Source organism: Oryzias latipes, chromosome 21 (assembly GCF_053564925.1).
Source record: "Oryzias latipes strain Hd-rR chromosome 21, Olatipes_Hd-rR_3.1".
Classification (NCBI taxonomy): domain Eukaryota; kingdom Metazoa; phylum Chordata; class Actinopteri; order Beloniformes; family Adrianichthyidae; genus Oryzias; species Oryzias latipes.
In genome coordinates, this window is record NC_136257.1 from 9074338 (window position 1) to 9094132 (window position 19795).

General features: G+C 38.0%; 1 protein-coding gene across 2 annotated transcripts in view; it reads left to right on the forward strand.

Annotated features, from left to right (window-relative positions):
* Nucleotides 1–19795, forward strand: part of nalcn (sodium leak channel, non-selective) — a 76505-nt gene that overhangs the window by 41904 nt on the left and 14806 nt on the right. For both annotated transcript variants that reach the window (XM_004081445.5, XM_078940004.1), the window contains 8 exons: nucleotides 14008–14144; nucleotides 15551–15692; nucleotides 15949–16022; nucleotides 16929–17030; nucleotides 17141–17210; nucleotides 17357–17448; nucleotides 19275–19397; nucleotides 19613–19669. In XM_004081445.5, coding sequence (XP_004081493.1) covers nucleotides 14008–14144; nucleotides 15551–15692; nucleotides 15949–16022; nucleotides 16929–17030; nucleotides 17141–17210; nucleotides 17357–17448; nucleotides 19275–19397; nucleotides 19613–19669 — 797 coding nt within the window. The remainder of the gene's footprint in view (nucleotides 1–14007; nucleotides 14145–15550; nucleotides 15693–15948; nucleotides 16023–16928; nucleotides 17031–17140; nucleotides 17211–17356; nucleotides 17449–19274; nucleotides 19398–19612; nucleotides 19670–19795) is intronic.

A 19795-nucleotide genomic window follows, 5' to 3' on the forward strand; every position in this document is an offset into this window, starting at 1 on the left:
CACACAACATGAATGCGCGGCCCCACTGCCCCCCTCATTCTCTACCTCGCTGCACGCGCTATTCTCCTCTCTCTCACACACGCGCGTGCGGCCGCAGCACATACACATCCCCATTCCACAACTGTGAGTACAGACGATCCTGGCTCCATTGCCTTCTTAAAATGAAAAGATATTCATTGTGCTGGCTCCTTCGTGAAAATAAATGTATTAATGCAAAAAGAGCTCCACGGTTGACAACACTGTTGTTGACATCCATTTTTAACGTTAGCCACTTCCGCAAACAACGAGTGACGTCGTTCACCGTTGAGTACTCTTCTGCCCATGCGGGTCACTTCTGGGTCATTTTACTTTCACACAGGAGATCAAAAAAGTTCGGATTTAATTGGAAATGTGAACGGCCTTGCAAAAAAATCGGATTTTTTCATAAAATCGGAATTGAGCATTAAACCCTGCAGTGTGAACGTATCCTTAGTTGGAGAGCAGATGAGAAGCCTTGGGTTACTTGATGTTTCTTTTTTGTTTTTTACTCAGATAACTAATGGAGGTAATAACTATTGTGTTTGTACATTCGGTCCAGAAAACACTTGGTTGGCAAAGTGTGGTGTTTGTGTCCCCAATTATGCCCTCAGGTTTTTCTCCAAGGTTGTATTTAGACTGGAAAGGTTTGTTGGTCCAGATCAAGTTCTGAACCTTGTGTTTGGTCTTTAATCAGACTACCTTTCATTGGACATTTATGTTTCGAACCAAAGCTTGTAAACAAAAGCAAGTTGCTAAAGATCTTCTCAGTCATTATAAGGGCGGGGCAAAGAAGTGACCAGAAGAAGTCCGACGCTTTGCAGTCCTTGTCGGGATAGTTCACTTGTTTAAACTTTATATTTCGCTGACCAATTCGCAACGTCAGGTACAACACTTTTTACTACTACCAGTACTTTGGTACGGCGACGGCATGCTGCAGGGCGGTTACTGAGGAGACGGCGAAAGGTATGCTGATAAGGGCTTATGACAAATAAATTGTCAGGGAAATTGTGAGAAGCAATGTGTGTCATGTTAAAATTTGTTTTAATGAGCCAAATGTCAATGAGTTCCTGGTTCCATGCCAGGCTTTGCTTGAGAGTATTCAGACGGAACATTTTTCTAGACTACCTTGCGAAACACTTTTGTGTTTGGTTTACTTAAAGTGAACCAAATGTGTCTTGTCTGAATACATCCTAAATGAAAATAAGTCTACTGTACTTGAATGTGACCACTCATGTTAGTAAAAGGGCAGGTGCCAGTATCGGCCGATATTTGCATATTTTGTGTTTATTGGTATCGGCCTGATATTTAAAAAATCTACCGATATTCTTCTGACTGTTTTCAGTCTTTCAGGCATATTTATATGAAAGTTTTAAAGTGAACTTGTTCCAATAAGATCCTTTGCCTGTATGTCAAAAACGTCAAGTACCATGTGATTGTCCAGTAAAAGAAAATTTGTGCATTTCTAATAAAGAAACAAAATGGAAATCTAAACTTTGTGTTACTTTAGACCCTTAAGATCCGGTATCGGCAAATATCAACTATCAACCACAGTTGCAGGGGAAATATCGGTTACTGTATCGGCTAAAAAAGTTACAGTTAACACTTTATTATAAATTGCGATGGAATAACATTTCAAATGTTGAAATTACACATTATATTTAAAGGCATATATTTTTCAAAAATGTGAATTATAGCAATTTCTTTTTTATTTACTAGCATTTATTCCTCCACTATCAGTCAGAAGCTCATTAGCTAAAATATCCACACATACTCACCTAGAACTCTGTATACTTCCATGGCTTACTGGCAGGTCTCAGCTTTTCTGAAAGGATTTCTGCCCCCTTAGTTGAGTGATTAGGTGCAGCCACTGTAAAATTGCCTATTTTATAGGTGCTTCAATCATGGATACAGAGACAGACCATAAATAAATTGTTGATGGTTATTACTGTGCTATAAGGAAAGGCTTGAAAAATCCTAAACCTAAGTTTGTGTTAACAGAAGAGTACAAAAATAAATCTCTGATCAAATATTTTGTTTTATATATCTATTTATTGCTTAAATTTGACTCACTTTGACAACTGTGATACATTATCAAACTGGCAGGGATTGATAATGTGTTTAACTCTTTCAAACTACATGATCAATGTATATTATGCTTTTAAAAGTATCAACCTTGACCCTAGATCAGGGGCACTCATTATGACGAAGTGTGTGACAGTAGATCGCGGGCCATACAAAATAAATTGACAAAATATATATTTATTTTTTCTTAAAAGCCTTCAGTGAATAATCATCCTCACCGTGAAGTATCTCACTTGATTGACTTACAGAACGGCCAATTAAACATCCTTTGAGATAGACGTCACTGCACGTGTGTTTAACTGCACTGTAACGCTGAGCTGCACATTCTGTTGCTATCGTCAGTCGGCCCAGCTGTGGGCCGGGTCCACAGTGGAGGGCTACAGCGGGCCGCTGGAGCGTATATTGAAGCCCAGGCTAGCCCACGTGCAGAGTAGAGTAGCGAGCAGAGTAGGGATCTTGTGGCTTGCTCAATGTATATTCTACATAACAAACAGGATCTAACCTTTTTTTGTCTCCTCCTTATTCATAACAATTTGAAAAAAGAAATACCAACAAACCTAGTTTTAATTTTAGTTTTACTTTATATATCCGTATCAAAAAATGACTTTAAAAACACCAAAACCCCTATTTTCACCAGAATGGGTGTTTAAGTTTAAAACCTGTAAGGTTAAACATTTAATGGAGTGGCTTTTTCTGACCAAGAGCATTAAAGTGTGTCACATGAAATGAACCCCATGTGAGGGTAATGTGTTCAGTGGAGCACTAAATCAGTGTGTGTGTAAAAGGCACAAATAAGCATTGTTTCTTGGAAATCTGCTGTTACAATAACATCATAAAAGGCATGCAGGTAGAAACATCCATCATTGTTCGTAAGTCGATTGCAGCCCGGCCTCCAGGGGGAGTGACCTGCATCTGTCATCTAGGACAGACCATTTGTCTTAGCGTTGTGTTTCATGTGAGAGCTGGAATCAACAGGGGTATCACGGAGCCTTGTGGCAAGCTGCAGCTCTTTGCCTAATCCTGCTACGTTCTTAGTTTGTCTGCATGACAAATTCTGATGTTTGAAAATCGAATATGGGATAAATCAGTGCATGGTGCCACGGGAGAACCAAAAAATGTATACTTTGGGGATTTCCATTCATTTACCTCTTACGTTCCCATCACAACCCACACATAAAATCCCATCATATAATGACTGATTCCTAATGATCCAGGAAGAGAGAAATTTGGGGTTCAGCTTATTAAAAACTAGTGTCTTTCTTCACTGGGGAACATGGCACTGGAGTTCATTTGGTCCACACGCAAATACCCCACAATCATTTAGATATACTTTTTTTTAGATATACTTTTTGTCTTTGTTGTATATGGAAAGCTGCTAAAATCATTAACATGAATAATATATATGTATCTCTTTAGATTAGGTTTGGTTCAAAATTTAATGGATTGAGGCCTCAGGTAGACATCTGAGAACAACAAAAGTGAAGGAAGGGGGAACAGGTATGCACATCTTCATCAGCACAGTAATACACACCCTGCCTGCAAGGTGTTTTCTCTCTGCAGCAAATGCACTGTACATTTAAAGACATACTCCAATCATCTTTTGATCTATTGTAAAAGTGTTCCCAGGAGTCTTTTATTTATGATCCTGCTGTTTTTAGCCAATTTAAAAAAAAATAAAAACGGTGTTGTTTTTAGGACATAGTTTCTGCAGAGCGGCAATAGTTCATTGGAAGTTCGCCTATGATTTGTGGGTGGAACTGTTGACGTAGAGTAAGCCTGCCCCCATTTACCATCATCCATCTGTTTACATGCTCTCCTGCTAGCTTATAGCTCCTTACAATCCCAACCGAATATTACTGATACAACAAAAATGGTGAGCAATGTTGGAGCTGTCCAGCCGTCGAGTTTTGAGCCAGATCCCAGCTGAGACGAGGAAAACAAAGACGTGCGTGGATCTAATGGTCTTCAACCGGATGCATCAGAACATATTTTCTACGTAACAAATAACGTTTTTTTCAAACTGCATTTTTTCGTCTGCTTCTGATTTACAACTGTTTGAATAAAGGAATACTCAGAAATATAGTTTTAAACTTTATTTTCTTTAGATATGTCCTCCATCATCACAAAAAATGCTACAAGAACATGTTAAAAATAAAAATTTAATTTTTAATCAGAGTGGGTCTTTAAAGAATAAAGTTGACTTTAAACAGAAAAATTGTGCTCCAGTAAAACAATTTAAGCTAGTGCCCTATAAATATCAGCCTCCGCTTAAATATGGAGTTGTGTGCAGTGACAGTCATTCTATTCAAGTATGCATGAAAAAAGACTTTAAAGAGGTTGTCTATAGAGGTTACCTATTTTTGGTAGTGTATTGGCTTGATTGCCTTTGTGCAGTGACAGACTGATGGCCTCTACCATCCAACAAATCAGTTCTGCCAACAGAGCAATGCAAGACCAGAGGGAAGAGCAGGAAGAGGTGGTGGGGAATCTTTATCCAGCACTGGCAGTTATCAGCTAAATAAGAGAGGCTGTTTACCCCTGAGGATAGTGATAAAAATGATAATGTGTGTTTGTGTGTGCGTGGTATGAAGTTTTGGCGTTGTGTTACATCCCAACACACCCACAGCTTTATTTAATATGTTATAGCCTGTTTGGGTGAGAACGGAAGAGTCTGGCAATCAACGGTCCTGAGGCCAAGTATATGAGTCACCAGAAGCATGTTTGTTTTTTTGTTTTTTGAAAGAAAATTCTTGAACAAATCGGAGAATGATGTTTTGCAGTCACCCAAAATTCATAGATTCTGTCAAATCCATTTTTAATACTTTGTTCAAATGACTTTCCTATTCATTTTGTGAGTATAATACTTTGTGCTTTTGAAAGGAAAATACATGTTTGATACCACTATTAAATTAATTAGATCATATAGCTGATAAGTTTATACAAATTTTACTTGTGAAAGCTTGTAGAATAGTTTATTACCTGGCATGTTGAGTTTGAATAAAATGTGTTTTATTTGGTGAATGTTGGATTTGTTCATCTTTTTTTTCTTTCTTGTTTTTAACAGCCACAAATCAAAACCCATGACCGACCTCAAATAGGTTGCTTTAGAAATTAGATTAAACACTTGGAATTGCACAAATGAGGCCCAACAGCTTAATTAAAATAATTTCATTTCACTTAGCTCTGAGGTTTCGTCTTTGCCAAACAGCGTTTAATACTGAAGATGTTTGTATTATTTTCTCCACTTTTTCCAGAATTTTTCCTTCATGTTTTTCTTATAACCTTTACTGAAAAAAGTGAAGTGAGATATAAAGAAAACCAATTTCTTTTTTTCTTCTTCATTTTCTTTTGCAAACTGTTTGCCTACAAAACCAGGTTCACCATAGTGGTACAGCAAAGTGGCATCATCCTGGTTATGTCATGCTGCGTTCAAGTTCTGTGGGATGTTTTTGACTGTTTTACATATTATATTATATTATATTATATTATATTATATTATATTATATTATATTATATTATATTATATTATATTATATTATATTATGTAAGGGTTAATGGCCGACAATGTGTGCGTTATTACTTTTTAACGCATGCCGTGGAAACCTGCTTCCGCGAAGTGCGTTAGAAAGCAATAACGCACACTTCGAAGGCCATTAACCCGCTTATACCATGGTTACTTACAAAAACAATACATATTAACCAGTTTTTAGTCCTTAATTCTTGTTTTTTTCCGATTTGGATCACTTTCTCACAAAAAGCGGACTATGTGTTACGTGATGCGGCCGCATCACGTAACACATAGTCCGCGCCACGCAGCACCACCGCTGCAGCACCACCGCTGCAGCACCACCGCTGCAGCACCACCGCTGCAGCACCACCGCTGCAGCACCACCGCTGCAGTCAAGATTCAGCGATATAAATATGCCGATCGTCCCGATGGGTCGAATAAAGCATCACTTCAGAGGGAAAGTTCTCCTCTTACCGCTTGTTTTTGTCCAAATGATGAAGCAAAAGGTTGTTTTAAAGAAGCTGGCGCCGTGATATAAAACATTTAAGCTAGGTGACCGGAACTTCTTTTTTCACCGTGCGGTTATCGGGTTTTAATGCACACCCAGCAGCCAATCAGAATCGAGTATTCAACCGGACCATGGTATAAATTTTGTTATAATATAATATAATATAATATAATATAATATAATATAATATAATATAATATAATATAATATAATATAATATAATATAATATAATATAATATAATATAATATAGTATAATATAATATAATATAATATAATATAATATAATATAATATAATATAATATATTATAAATTATGTTCTACTTCTTTTTAAATTTGGTTCAGTTATGACCAATGTAAGGATCCTATCTAGCCAAAGACCTACTTTGATATATAAAAAGTTTTTTTTTTTTTTTTTACATGTTCTTGTGGCATTTGTCTGATGATGGAGGACATATATAATGAAAATTAAGCTAAAAAAATACATGTTGGAGTATTTGATCATTTAAATCGTTGTGAATTAGGAGCAGACAAAATATGCTGTTTGAAAAAGAGCTTATTTATAGCATAGAAAATACACTGGATGGGCCACAAGCTCCCAGCTCCACACCAACAGTCCCACCCACTACTCAGAGGTAAAAATCTAACTACTGCCGCTTTGCAGCAACTGTGTCCTTAAAAATAACACACTTTTTTAGATTTGGTCTAAAATGGCATAATCATGATTAAAAAACCTGGTGACACAAAAAAGGACTGGTGACACATTTTTACAATGGCGTGGGTCTTTAAGACCCACATATTCATTATTAGTCTACTGAATGATTTTACCAGTGGTGCTTGTGTTCATAACCTGTACATCTCTCTGTGCTGCTAAAGTCTAACAGGATTTAAGGTCTGGTTTGACATATGATGACAGACAGTTGGTCTTGGATCCCTAAATTGTGTTGAGGTTAAATACAATGGTGACGGGACCACATGCACATCCTTGGAGAGAAGCATTGTGGGGATTTCAAGAGGCGCCAGACGGTTGGGGTGATTTGACACAGAGGTAATTAGATTGATGTAATGTGTATGGCATGTCATATTGTAGTAATAAAGAAAACCATGGCAATCATGGAGCCAGGTTGTATGTTGTGTTAGATCTTTCAATTTGTTTTGTGTCATAAAATGAGCATTGTGTTATCGCCCTTTGGATGTGGAAAGAGGGAGGTGACGTGAGCAGGAGGACAGTGAGAAGAAGATGAACAGCATGAGTAGAGATTAAAGGTGTTTGCATTGGCATGAATAAGGTGAGCAGAGATATATGAGGCAGTGCTGCTGTTGGTGTCTGATGGAGGCCTTTTATGGCCATGACTTATTTATTGTGATATGAATTCATCTGCAATGTTATTATGTGTTTAAATCTGACTTAGCAATTGGTGTTTTTTCTGTCTGCACTGCAATGCAACGTCTGTTATTTTCCAAATGCCCCACACTAAATATTCATTATGCCCAGCAGAATTCATTTTGGTCAAATGCATTAAGAAGGGATTGCATTTTGGCCTTCCAAAGATTTCATTATTTATGAATTAAACTAAAAGCCTGCCCTCCATTTGTGCGATTTAATAGAGCGAGGACTTAGTTCAGGATTTAACGGAGGACAAGGAATGAGAAGAAGGCTCTGAGGGTAGAGAAGACAGAGCGTACTCCTCAGAGAATCCTACCACAGTGTGTTCTTATCTCGTCAATGTCATTCCCAGGTTTCTGCAGAAGGAATTTCCGGGTCCTATGTCTCTGATAATACTAGCACCAGTGCACACAGCAAGTTAAAGTCCAAAATGTCTTCTCAGGCTTTTTTTTTTTTTAATGGGCAGACAACAGCTAAAGTATCTTCTATAATGTAACATGAGTTTAGTCAAGGATCTCCAATGAGCACTTCATCAAGAGAGTTTCATAAAACTGTCAGGCTTTGGCAGATCAGCAGTAAAAACAGGCCAAAATGTGGCAATCCAGCACTGTCAGCCACCAATCATCAACTCTTTATTCTCTGATGATGCAACAGTATGGCCCTCTTGAAAGCTCCACAATCAGTGAACTGTTGGACGTTTGCAGTCACTTCTATTTATGGCATGCCGGTGAGGCACAACCGTAAATGCTCCATCCTATTTATAATTTTGTGAGCGATTTGTGTTAGAACAAAGTCACATTATTAATAAGAAGGGGACTAGTTATTGTGGCAAACCTGGCTAGAGGGGGGTTTGCAGGGATCCCGGGAATGGTGGAACAGCATGAACAGCATGAGTAGAGATTAAAGGTGTTTGCATTGGCATGAATAAGGTGAGCAGAGATATATGAGGCAGTGCTGCTGTTGGTGTCTGATGGAGGCCTTGTCTGATGGATCAACTGAATGTTTTTGAAGCTTTCAACCCTACTTTGTGGTTTCTATTTTTTTATGTGTATTTTCTGAGAAGTTGAGCATGGCTAATTTCTGAAACAAATCGATATTCCTTTCACTTTACAGTTGTTTGATCATAATTTCTCTTGAGCTCATAACTAGTCTGGATAGCAGAGGTTTATAGTTGGTCTTACAACAGTTATAAAGCATGGCTCATTACCCAACATGTCTGAGAAAAGGGTGAGCCTGCCAACGTGTTCTCAGCCCTCCTTCCCCCTGGGTGCTCAGCTCCACTGACTCTTAGCCATCAGGAAGATTGTGAAAAATGGAGCTTCAAAATATGTCTCTTGGGTTCTTTAGAAACCACAAGTTTTTCTTAATGCAAATTCCTTTTATTTCTGCTTTGTCAGCAACATATTTCATGATTGATTACTCAACATATAAGGCTTTGTCCTAGTACTAAAATATGCAGACACATTCTCAAAATTGCTGTTGCCCAGATGTGTTGGTGAGTGGCAGGCTGTGAAGGCTGAATGGGAAAAATGTTGATGACTGCTTGTACATACTCCTACAGGCGTTTGGCGGATGTGTGTGGGTTGTTTCTTTGTAGGCGGCTCTTCATCAGTTCCTCATTGTTCCACTGGCTAGCCTCACAAATAATAATTTGCCTTGTTTGTGTGTCTTTGAGGTACTTCACAGGACTAATCTGAGTTTACAGGAATGAAAAAATAAAAAACAAACTATGCAAATGCCTGCTGGTGCTCATCCTTTTTTTTCTTCCTTGCAAAATACTCAAGTTACCATATGTTGACAACAATTCCTAAATTATGTATTTTTTAACTGTTTGGAGGATCATTTGATTAGGGGCTGGGCCGTTGTGAATATCCAACGTTTGACTTTTTTCCAACTTTGTCCTATATACTTAACCTCATTTTTCCTTCCTGACACCCTTTTTTCATAAATGTAAAATGTTTGTAAGATATTGGTAAATGGTCAATGGCGTATTCTTATATAGCACTTTTCTACCTTCTTCAAGGTCCAAAGCGCTCTACAGTCACAGACCCATTCACTCATGCACACACATTCACACACTGATAGCGGCTACGCTGCCGAACACTGGCGCCTACCGCCCACCAGAGGCAAGGTGGGGTTCAGTGTCTTGCCCAAGGACACTTCGACTCATGGGCGTGCAAGGCGGGAATCGAACCTACAATCTTACAATCATGGGTCGACCCCCTACTGTTGCACCACGGCCGCCTGTATTCTAAGGGTGTCAACTCAAACAAAACCCAATGCGATACTTTTTCTGTTAATATTAGGGCTGTAAGGATTTGGTTCAACAATGATATGATTCAAATCGTAAAATATAACATGAGACTAGTTTGATGTCTGATTTCTTTTGATGTATCCCACATGTGGTTAAAGAGCATTGTTTAAATAATTCTTTATCCCAACCCTTTTAGTTGTTTTCACATATTTTTTGTTTTTTATTACCATTTATTACCAAATCTGTCATTTCAGTTCTAGCTGCTTTCATTTCTTTCCTATGCTTTCCTTGAGCTCGGATCAGATTTGCTTTAAGGCTAAGTTATAGAGCTTTTTTCTTCTTTTTCTCATTCGAGCCATGGTCAAAAAAGCTGTGGAAAATCCAGGGAGGGAAGTTCTCTAGCTCAGCAGAGCCTGAAATTGTCTTGAATGGAAGGAGAAATCCTGGCAGGTCACCTGAATGGGTGTCAACGGAAAACACATTAGTCTTGCTTTCATTGTCACACTGCCGGACACTAAATCTCATCTGTGACAGGCACACTACCTTTTAGGATTTATCCTCCTCTCTTTGCAACAGAACTAAACATCTCTGCCTGAAATGCCACACACAGACATGCAAACAAAATCAGGGTTTCTAACAGTGGATTCTGAGCACATTTATTAGTGAATTATTGTCAACTAGTATCCATCAACTAGTGACTGACCTCAACTTAAAAAAGTCATGTTTTTTAAAATTTTGTTAAAGCCACCCTTATTCCATTAAAAACGTCTTTGTTGCATCCAGTAGTTCACATTCAACATTTGACCTTTAATGTAAATGGTAATTATTATTATTGCCAACTCTATAATTTGACTGTGAAAATTAAATTATAGAGTTGGCAACCCTATTGGTTGGGTTTGTTCTTGTGTGCATTGATTGGGCGGATGGGGAGAGCTTAGATCTTACGAAACAAATCTTTTTTTTTCTTTTTTTCAGCTGCTTTGGCACAAACTGGGAATGTTTAGCTCCAAACCTGCTATCCAGTTTGCAAGATGCAGTTTCTTTGGGTTTCTGTTTGGTCAGCAGTTATGTGAAGGGTTGTTCTTGTCAATAAAAGATCCATTGGGATGCTGTGCACAGCTCTGAGTTGGCTCATCACTATAAGCCAAGTCCTTTTTATATAACATTGTGAACTGTGTTATTGATCCATCGATTCAGATTTATTGATTTTGATTGTCTGAAAATTCCACCGATAGAAATAAATGGCATGTAAATAAATCCACATAATGTATAATGTTGACAAGGCCGCAGTTTTATCCTGGAGACTGTTAAATTTTACATGAACCGATTGTTGAATAGAGACATTTCTCCTGCTTGTTTGTGTGTTCCTATTGATTGAGTTCACATATACAGAAATGCATAAATAATCTTACATGACATCTTGTTGGTGTATCTATTTGCTTGTTGTGCATCTTAACAGCCTAGCCAAACACTGTGTACACACAACGATGCAAGTTTTACACACTTGACATCTACTCTAAAAAACGTGCGACTAACCTGCAAAATCTGCTAAACTTTAATGTTTATAACAGAGACAATAAGACTTAAACTTGCAAACAATAAAGGCAGGGTTACCTTAATTCTCCATTTAAAACCAAACTGTATGTCGCCATTGAACCTTAGGGAACAGGAATCATTGCGTCCATACAGTTCACGGATATGTACGTTGAAAGTGTCAAACGTGGTGTGCAAAATTTAGCATTTTATTTAGTGTTTTACTACATTACAGTAGGCTCAGTAGAGGCCTACTGAAAGGTTTTCTTCATTGTTACATTAGCAAATTAAAAATGAGATTTTTCGGAATTTTTAAATTTTAGTTTTTGTTTTGTAATACACAAATCATATATTGAACCAAAACAAAACCGTTTCCCAAAAATTGAGGTTTGAACCGAATCATGGTGAAAGTGAATCATTGCATCCCTAAAAAAGACATAAACCACTTTGTAAATTGCAAAATGATTACTCCTAAACACTGTTGTCCATTTATAGGCATTGAGTTAGTATTGGTCATTTTAATGCAGTATATATATATATATATATATATATATATATATATATATATATATATTTATATATACCTAGCAGTAGCAAAGCATGCCAAACATACATCTGTGTGCTCTTCTTGCTTACAAACAACTTCCCTGCTTAAACTGCTTGTTTTTGGACCATATTTTATACTATATTAGCTATACTATATTTGCCTTACTGCTTTTAGCTTTATATGTAGACATTAACTTCATTTTACAATTTTAGCTGTACTTTGACAGAAGAGCTTCAGGGCAATACTAAGCCAAATTATGTTCAGTGCAAAAAACCCTTCTGTTCACATAATCCTTTGAAGATTGTTGTAATTTTGCTTATGGAGACAAGAAGGTTTCTCCCACTGACTGTTTATGAAAACTGGACTGAGTAGAGTGACGTCATCCATAGAAAATGGTTGTCTTCTGGCTCCAAAAAATTGATATCGATTCAACTGCCATTTTTTTGCGGTACGGACACCGACATGTTGAAACCAGAAGTAATTGGTAAGCTGTGATTTGTCTGCGTCATTTTAAGTCAACATTTCTATGGCAACCTCTCTCAGCAATTAAGACTGAGCTTGTTGGAAGTCCCAAACCACACCACTTGAAAGCGGGCTTGGGTTCATCTGTTAATAAAATATTTCGAACGTTCAATGTGAGACCACCTACTTTATTGAGGCACCTGATTAGCCAGTTTATAATTTGAATAACTGCACTTAGGAAATGCATGTCATCATGTTCTAAAATAAGATAGCATAGCAAGAGTGGCCGTTCTGATAAATATAATGATTGAACATTAACTTTTTATTCGAGGTTTATGGGATATTGGCCTCTTGGAAACAGCAGGTACTTCCTATTTGGAAGGGGGAGGAGTCACTCAGTCCAGTTCTCATAGACAATTAGTGGTTTCTCCTTAGAGTCCTGCTATAGACACCATTCCTACCGAGTATGTTTTTCTTATAGCTGACTGTGAGGGAGACATTCATTTGCTTTAACACAGCTAAAAAGGTCTTTTTAGGACTCTGCAGACTATTCTATTTGTAACGATGTGCAAGACAGAAGACTATTTTATAGATGTTGGGAAGTTGCTTTCCATTGTTGTAATAAAATCCACAAAAATATATAATAAACTTTGAGCTTATATTTATTTGTGAATCTACTGTGCATTTTCAACGACCACAATCTTTTCCAAATTTAGTTTTCCTGGTTTTTCTATAACCCGCGTCTATCTTAGGAGTCAGAATACCGACAGAAAGCTTAGACAAGCAGATGCTGCTGCATAATTTCTACTTCACGGTATGCCACTCACCCACTCAGGGTGAAAAAGACGCTCTTACATTTTTGTCTGTTAGTGGAAAAAAAAAACGAATAGAGACATTTCAGCTTGTTTGTTATGTTCAGCTTCTTATTCTGAACATATATTGCACACAGTGAGGTACCAACACCCACTGGCATTAAAGGGGAAGAGAAGGATCCGAAGTGACAGGAAAACATTTGCTGAGCCTAGTCAATGTATTTCACAACAGTTACCTACATGACTGATAAGCAGTCATTCTCAATTGCTCCAAATGTAGTTCACTTGTGGGCCTAATCTGCAATGTATCAGGGGTTATCTCCAGGCACCCAGACAGCCAACACCTATAAGGGAATATCAGTCAGCTTCTGCTATATGTGATTAAATGAAAATAATTGCCTCTATTGCCTTATTATAATTTTTTTATCCCCTCATTGTTTCCTAATTTGCTTAAGCCTGTGCAGCCGCACATGATTCTGTCTCTTTTTTTTTTACCCATAACCACTCCAAAGTAATCTCTTCTTCTGCTCTTTTGTTGCCATCTACCTTCATTTATTTTTTAAAAAGTAAGTGCAACCTCATCCTAAACATGGTGGTCTTGTGTGTTGTATTTGTTGTAGTCAAGGGTCTTGCTGCCATCAACAGGCAGAAAAATAAAGCTGCACTCCTTCACCCAGCATTTTTCATCTCCTAACAACCGATTTGGTTTATAGCAGTTTATCCTTCCAAAGGTAACTTCCCATGCCCTCTCAAGACCTCCCAAGTGACATTAACCATCTTTTGTGTCTTGGTTTAATCCCTATCTTCGTCTCATCACTTCATTAGAGTTGTACTGTACTGTCTTATCCTGATACCTTGTAAGGGAACTAAACTGATTCTCATCTTGTCTTTGTTAGCTCAAGCAAAGTGAAGCTAACGCTGACACCAAAGAGAAGTTACCGCTACGACTCCGGATCTTTGAAAAGTTTCCAAACAGACCTCAGATGGTGAAGATATCCAAGCTCCCATCAGACTTCACTGTGCCTAGAATCAGGTACACACTTTTATTCACACGCATCCATTCATGTGGGGGGGGGGGGGGGGGGGTGTATACATATCTATATATATATATATGTTTTTATACATCTAAACATAGCGTTAATGCACTATTTTAGAAAAAGATCCAATTCCGAGATACACAAACAAGTTAAGTCCATGTCACACAGCCACTATGAACTTTTTGCGCTTTTTCCAGGTATGACATTTCGGTCTTTCATAATACATGCGTGATATGCGTAAGTGTTTCTTGCGTTGCTTATTCGTCGATGTGCGCCGATATCTGTCGAGGGTTTCGGCCGACGGGTCTTTACGTGAATTTGAGGTGTTCAAAATTTTTGGTCGGTTGAGAATTAGGCTGTTAATGCGAATTTTTACGTAGTTTATACGGAATTATTGCGTTGATCCCAATTGTTTGTGGCTTTCCACGACCATTCATAGAAAATTTCACCACAACCTTTCTAACTTTTTTCATGTATATTCATGTATGACCAACTTTTATCCGTGCAATGTGCGCAAATCTTAGTAGTGGCCTTGTGACACAGCCTTTATCCACAGTTCCCATAGCATCATACATACAGCTTTTCCTATTTATAACACTAGTTACAGTATTTATAGAGGTTCAAGCATTAAAATGCTGTTACTGATTGGAGCACAGCTGTTTTTATTTCCCTGTGCAGTCCCTCATTTGGAGAAGGTACCGTGTCCATATATACCCATTAATTAACCAGGAAAGTCCCATGGAGATCCACTGATCTCTTTTTCATGGGTCTCCTAGCCAGGAGGCAAATTACTACATAACCAAAACCAATGTATACAATTAAAACAGTAATATAATGTAAAAACAACATGTTAGTGGTTTCATATCCAGGTACAATGGAATTGGAAGACCGAGACAAAGTTGTGAAATGGTAGTTGAACTGTCCTTCGCAGAGAATTCCTGTCAGTAGGTTAGAGTTATCCAACATAAATTTGAACACGTGCAGAACCTGGACTGGGGTATTTGTGTATAAAGTATTCCCAAAATCCAACACAGGAAGAAATGTTGCTGACACAATTCTTTTTCTTCTATGGAAATAAAAAAAAACCATAGAAGTGTTTCTGAAAAATAAATTAAGCTTAAACACAGCTTTTTAAAAATAGAATTAAATTTTAAAAATAGAATTAGGGCTCAAATGCCAACGAACCATCAGATAATCTACCCAAATAGTTGAAAGCTCTTTAACTGAGCCATCAGGTGCCACAATAGTGGGAGGTGTTTTTCAGCTTGTCTTTTATTGGAAAACATTATTACTTTAGTTTTTAACTTATATATTTCAGTGATGCAATAATTAAATGTTGCATTTTAAGGTGGAAAGCAGCAAAACTTAAACCGAGTTCATTACTGTTTCTTTGGTTTTTAAGGGAGAGTTTTATGAAGCAGTTCATTGATCGCCAGCAGCAGGACACCACCTGTTTGTTCCGGCGTCTCCCCTCTGCCTCTTCCTCTTCCTGTGACCACTCCAAGCGCTCAGCGATTGAAGACAACAAGTATATTGACCAAAAGGTACTTTGAGATGTTTTCCTCATTTACTTTTCCATTAAACAGCTCTTGAGGACCACTTTCTTTTTTCTTCTTCTGTTATAGCACTTCTTAAAAAGTGAAGCAAAATTTATTTTTGTCTCTTTAGTGCCCAATGTAGAAAATTGGCAGCAGCACTGTTCAAAGGCTTGAGTCATATAATGGTTAGGACAAAGTGTGCATGGTATGCTTTAAGATACTAAACCACATTACTATAGACTCTCATAATTTGATGTCTTAGCTTCGCAGATCAATATTTAGCTTTCGAGCACGCAATCTTCTGGAAAAAGAAACTACAATCAACAAGATTCTACGGTAAGACACAACCTAACCGCTCTTTTATGTACATTTTCCATCAATTTAGTTCACTTAATATGTGCTTGTAAAATAAACTGCAGATAAGTAGCAACTGAAACTTCCAAATACAAGCATTTATTATTTTATTTGTAAGGATAAGAGCATTTTCAATTATTCTAAAGCTTTTAAAGCTGTGCTTTTAATCTCCAAACATGCTTATTTTTTGTCCAGCTAATAAAATGTGGCATAATTATTTTATTTTTTTCCAAATCTTTATTTGGCATTTTAAATCTTCTGTGGTGAAGTAAAGATGCACAGTGTCATGCCTGTGTTTGTTTCACACACACTCACAAAAGCACCAACACCCCGACGTCAGGCTCATCTGCCGTTTGGATGAAGTAAACGGTTAATTTGCTGTTCAGCATGGCAGAGCTGGCACTAAGTGCAGATTAGCTCGCTGACACAGTGTCCAATCTCCACCTCCCCACCCCCTAACCAATATTCTGTCTGTCTTTGAGCTAGACAGCAGATCAGTAGTCCTGGCACGTTCTGTCTGGCACGCCATCTTTCACACAAGCGCACAATTAGGCTGAAATATTGACACAAGCTAGCACACGGTCTAGCATAGATAGGTATTTGCGTCTGCTTATTACTAATAAACAAGTGATCGTTCAGAGTTGCCACAAATGATTCAAATAGACAAGCTGCTGGTGTCTGGTGTCATGACCTCTTCTCTGGGCATGTCTCCACTGTTTAGTAAAAAAAAAAAGCAAAGATGGGGTATCACAGTGACAAACAATGTCCCTAAAGTTATGGGGAAACACAGATAAAAGTTTGGACGTCACATGGAAACGTTATCTTTCTATTTTTTGCTTTTAAATGTTATTGGAGTCCTCCAGTCGCCTTACATCTATAATATTTCAGGGCTTGTACCAGACAACGGATGCTAAGCGGATCCTTTGAGGGCCAGCCAGCCAAGGAGAGATCCATACTCAGTGTGCAGCACCACATCAGACAAGAGCGCAGGTCTGACACACAAGGGCCGATCTTTTATATGTCAGCATGTAATTATGCATTCATGTCCATCCTAGTAAAAAAGGTTAATGCTTGAAACGTCTGCTTTTACCTGTCTGCAGATCTCTACGACATGGCTCCACCAGTCAGAGGATCAGTCGAGGAAAGTCGCTCGAGACTCTCACCCAAGATGTAAGCACCAAGTCAAACACTTGGAAACATTAGGTTTTGGATGCTGGCATTTTTTCATAGTATCAGTTCTTCACACTTGCATATTAAGTCATATGGGCACAACAAAAAACATGATACAGTACATTTTTTAAAATGTTTTTCCATAGCATTCCAGCACAGTGCGCTACCGCAACGCCCAGAGAGAGGACAGTGAAATCAAGATGATCCAAGAAAAGAAAGAACAAGCTGAAATGAAAAGGTATTTCCTCAAAGATCTGGAAATATTTTACAAACATGTATTGAAATTGGGGCTGTCACTGTTAATGCGTTTATGCCATCGATTCATTAAATGATATTAGCATGTTGGTATTTATTAACGCAAATTCGTGAAACAACCGTCTTCCGCTTTGAGTTGGATGATCAGGCTTGCGTTAATTTCTGAAAACACACACTTCGTCGGCTTTTTCCCACTTGTGTGATGTCACTTAATAAAAAAATATTCAACCGATTTTTAGAAATGTTTTCTTGTTAAAAGCTGACTATTTGATGCGTTGTGCGGGCCATTGTCACGGTAACACATCAATGCGCCACTGAGTCGGCTACTGACATCGACTGCAGTAGCAAAGGAAAGTGATGGGTCTGTCTATACATATCATCACGATAGGTTTAATAAAGCATCAGTTCAGAGAGAAAGTTGAACTCTTATTGCTTGTTTTCGTCCAGATAACGAAGCAAAAGTTTGTTTTTATTAGAGCTAGGTTGAGAAATTGATTAATCAATCTGAGTTGATCCAAGCCTAAAAAAGTAGAGATTGATCTTTTATGCCTTTCTTTTTCCGATGACCTAACGCATAACAGCAGTTGAAAATATGTTAGCTTGATGCTAACGTATAATAGAATTTCCCATAGGATGGCTAATGCTAACACTTATTCAACCTAAACATACATTGCTGACATAGGCTACGTTCACACTGCAGGCTGAAACGACCCAATTCCGATTGTTTTGTCCCTATGCGACCTGTATCTAATCTTTTCAGACAGTCTGAACAACACAGATCCGATCTTTTCAAATGTGACCCAGGCCACTTGGGTATGTGGTCCTGAATCCGATACGTATCCGATCTTTTCAAATGCGATCCCGGTCTGACCGGCCAGGCCACATGTATCCGACCTGTACGTCATTGATACGCTACAAACTTCACTTCCTCGTCCGTACTCTTAAAATCCAGGGCGCTAGATATTCCCACACTACTATATCGTTCTTTAGTAGTCAGGGATTAGGGAGGTAAAACAGACATAGCCTACGCCTCTGTTTTCCTCACCCGAGCTGGTATCTGGCTCAAAATTGTACAGCTGCATAGCGTCATTATTGCTCACCGTTTTTGTTACAGCGGTAATGTTAGATTATTATATGTCAGCTACTGTGAGAGCCTGTAAGCTAGCAGGAGACCGTGTAAACAGAAAGTTCATTAATGGGTGACAGGAAGGGGGGTGGGTTATCCCTGCTTCAACAGTTCTGCCCACAACTCAGAGTGGAATTTCTAAAGAACTCCTGCCGCTCTGCAGAAACTATGTCCTAGAAAATAACACAGGTATTTTTTTTTTTTTTTTTTTGGCTAAATACGACATAATTATAATGAAAAAAATACACTGGGAACACTTTAAAATACATCAACAGATAATCAGAGGAAGTCTTTAAAAAAACAGGCTTTAAATTAACTGATTGCAAACCAAATCACATGACTGGAAGTGAATGTAGTCACATGTTTCCTAGTAAGAACATTAATGCAACATACCAGAGAAAACTGCTTGAATTTATGTAACTTGAGTGAGATTACTTTAGCCAAAACTACTATCACACAAAGTTTTAGTATTTGTGACTTGTATCTGTAGTATCTGTGGCATATGTACCATTAAATAAAGGAAAAAAGGTTCATTTGAAAACAATTATTTCTGAAGTTTTCAAATGTGATATCCAGTTGTGTTGTCTTGTGCTACTTCAAAAAAACTATCAACTTATCCTATCAGAATGATTGACATGTTGTTCATACTTCTGTGCTTCGTCTCCCAACTTGTGGCTGAGTAGGAAGGTCCAGGAGGAAGAGCTGAGGGAGAACCATCCCTACTTTGATAAGCCTCTCTTCATCGTGGGCCGTGAGCATCGTTTCAGGAACTTCTGCCGGGTGATCGTTCGGGCTCGATTTAATGCGTAAGATTGCTTCAAGTGCTATTGCTTTTAAAACCACCTAAGCAAGTGTTTGGAAAAAATATTCAATACATTTAAGTTTAGCTTATGAAAGAGAGATTATAATGCACAATTTGGCCAAAAAGAACAAAAAAATGAAGAGAAGCTACTTTTGTTTCTAAATGTGTCGTTTTCTTCCATAACCATGACTATTTGGTGTCATGTCAATGTATCTTCAGATCCAAAACAGACCCGCTAACAGGAGCAGTGAAGAACACCAAATACCACCAGCTGTAGTAAGTCTGATGAATTATTGATTTTCCTCCCTCCCCATTGATCTTTTCATTTTACATCTGTGGAATGCTGATTAACTCTGGAGCTTATTACCTTCCTGCTGTGCTTTCTAGGTTGTGGTAAGGAAT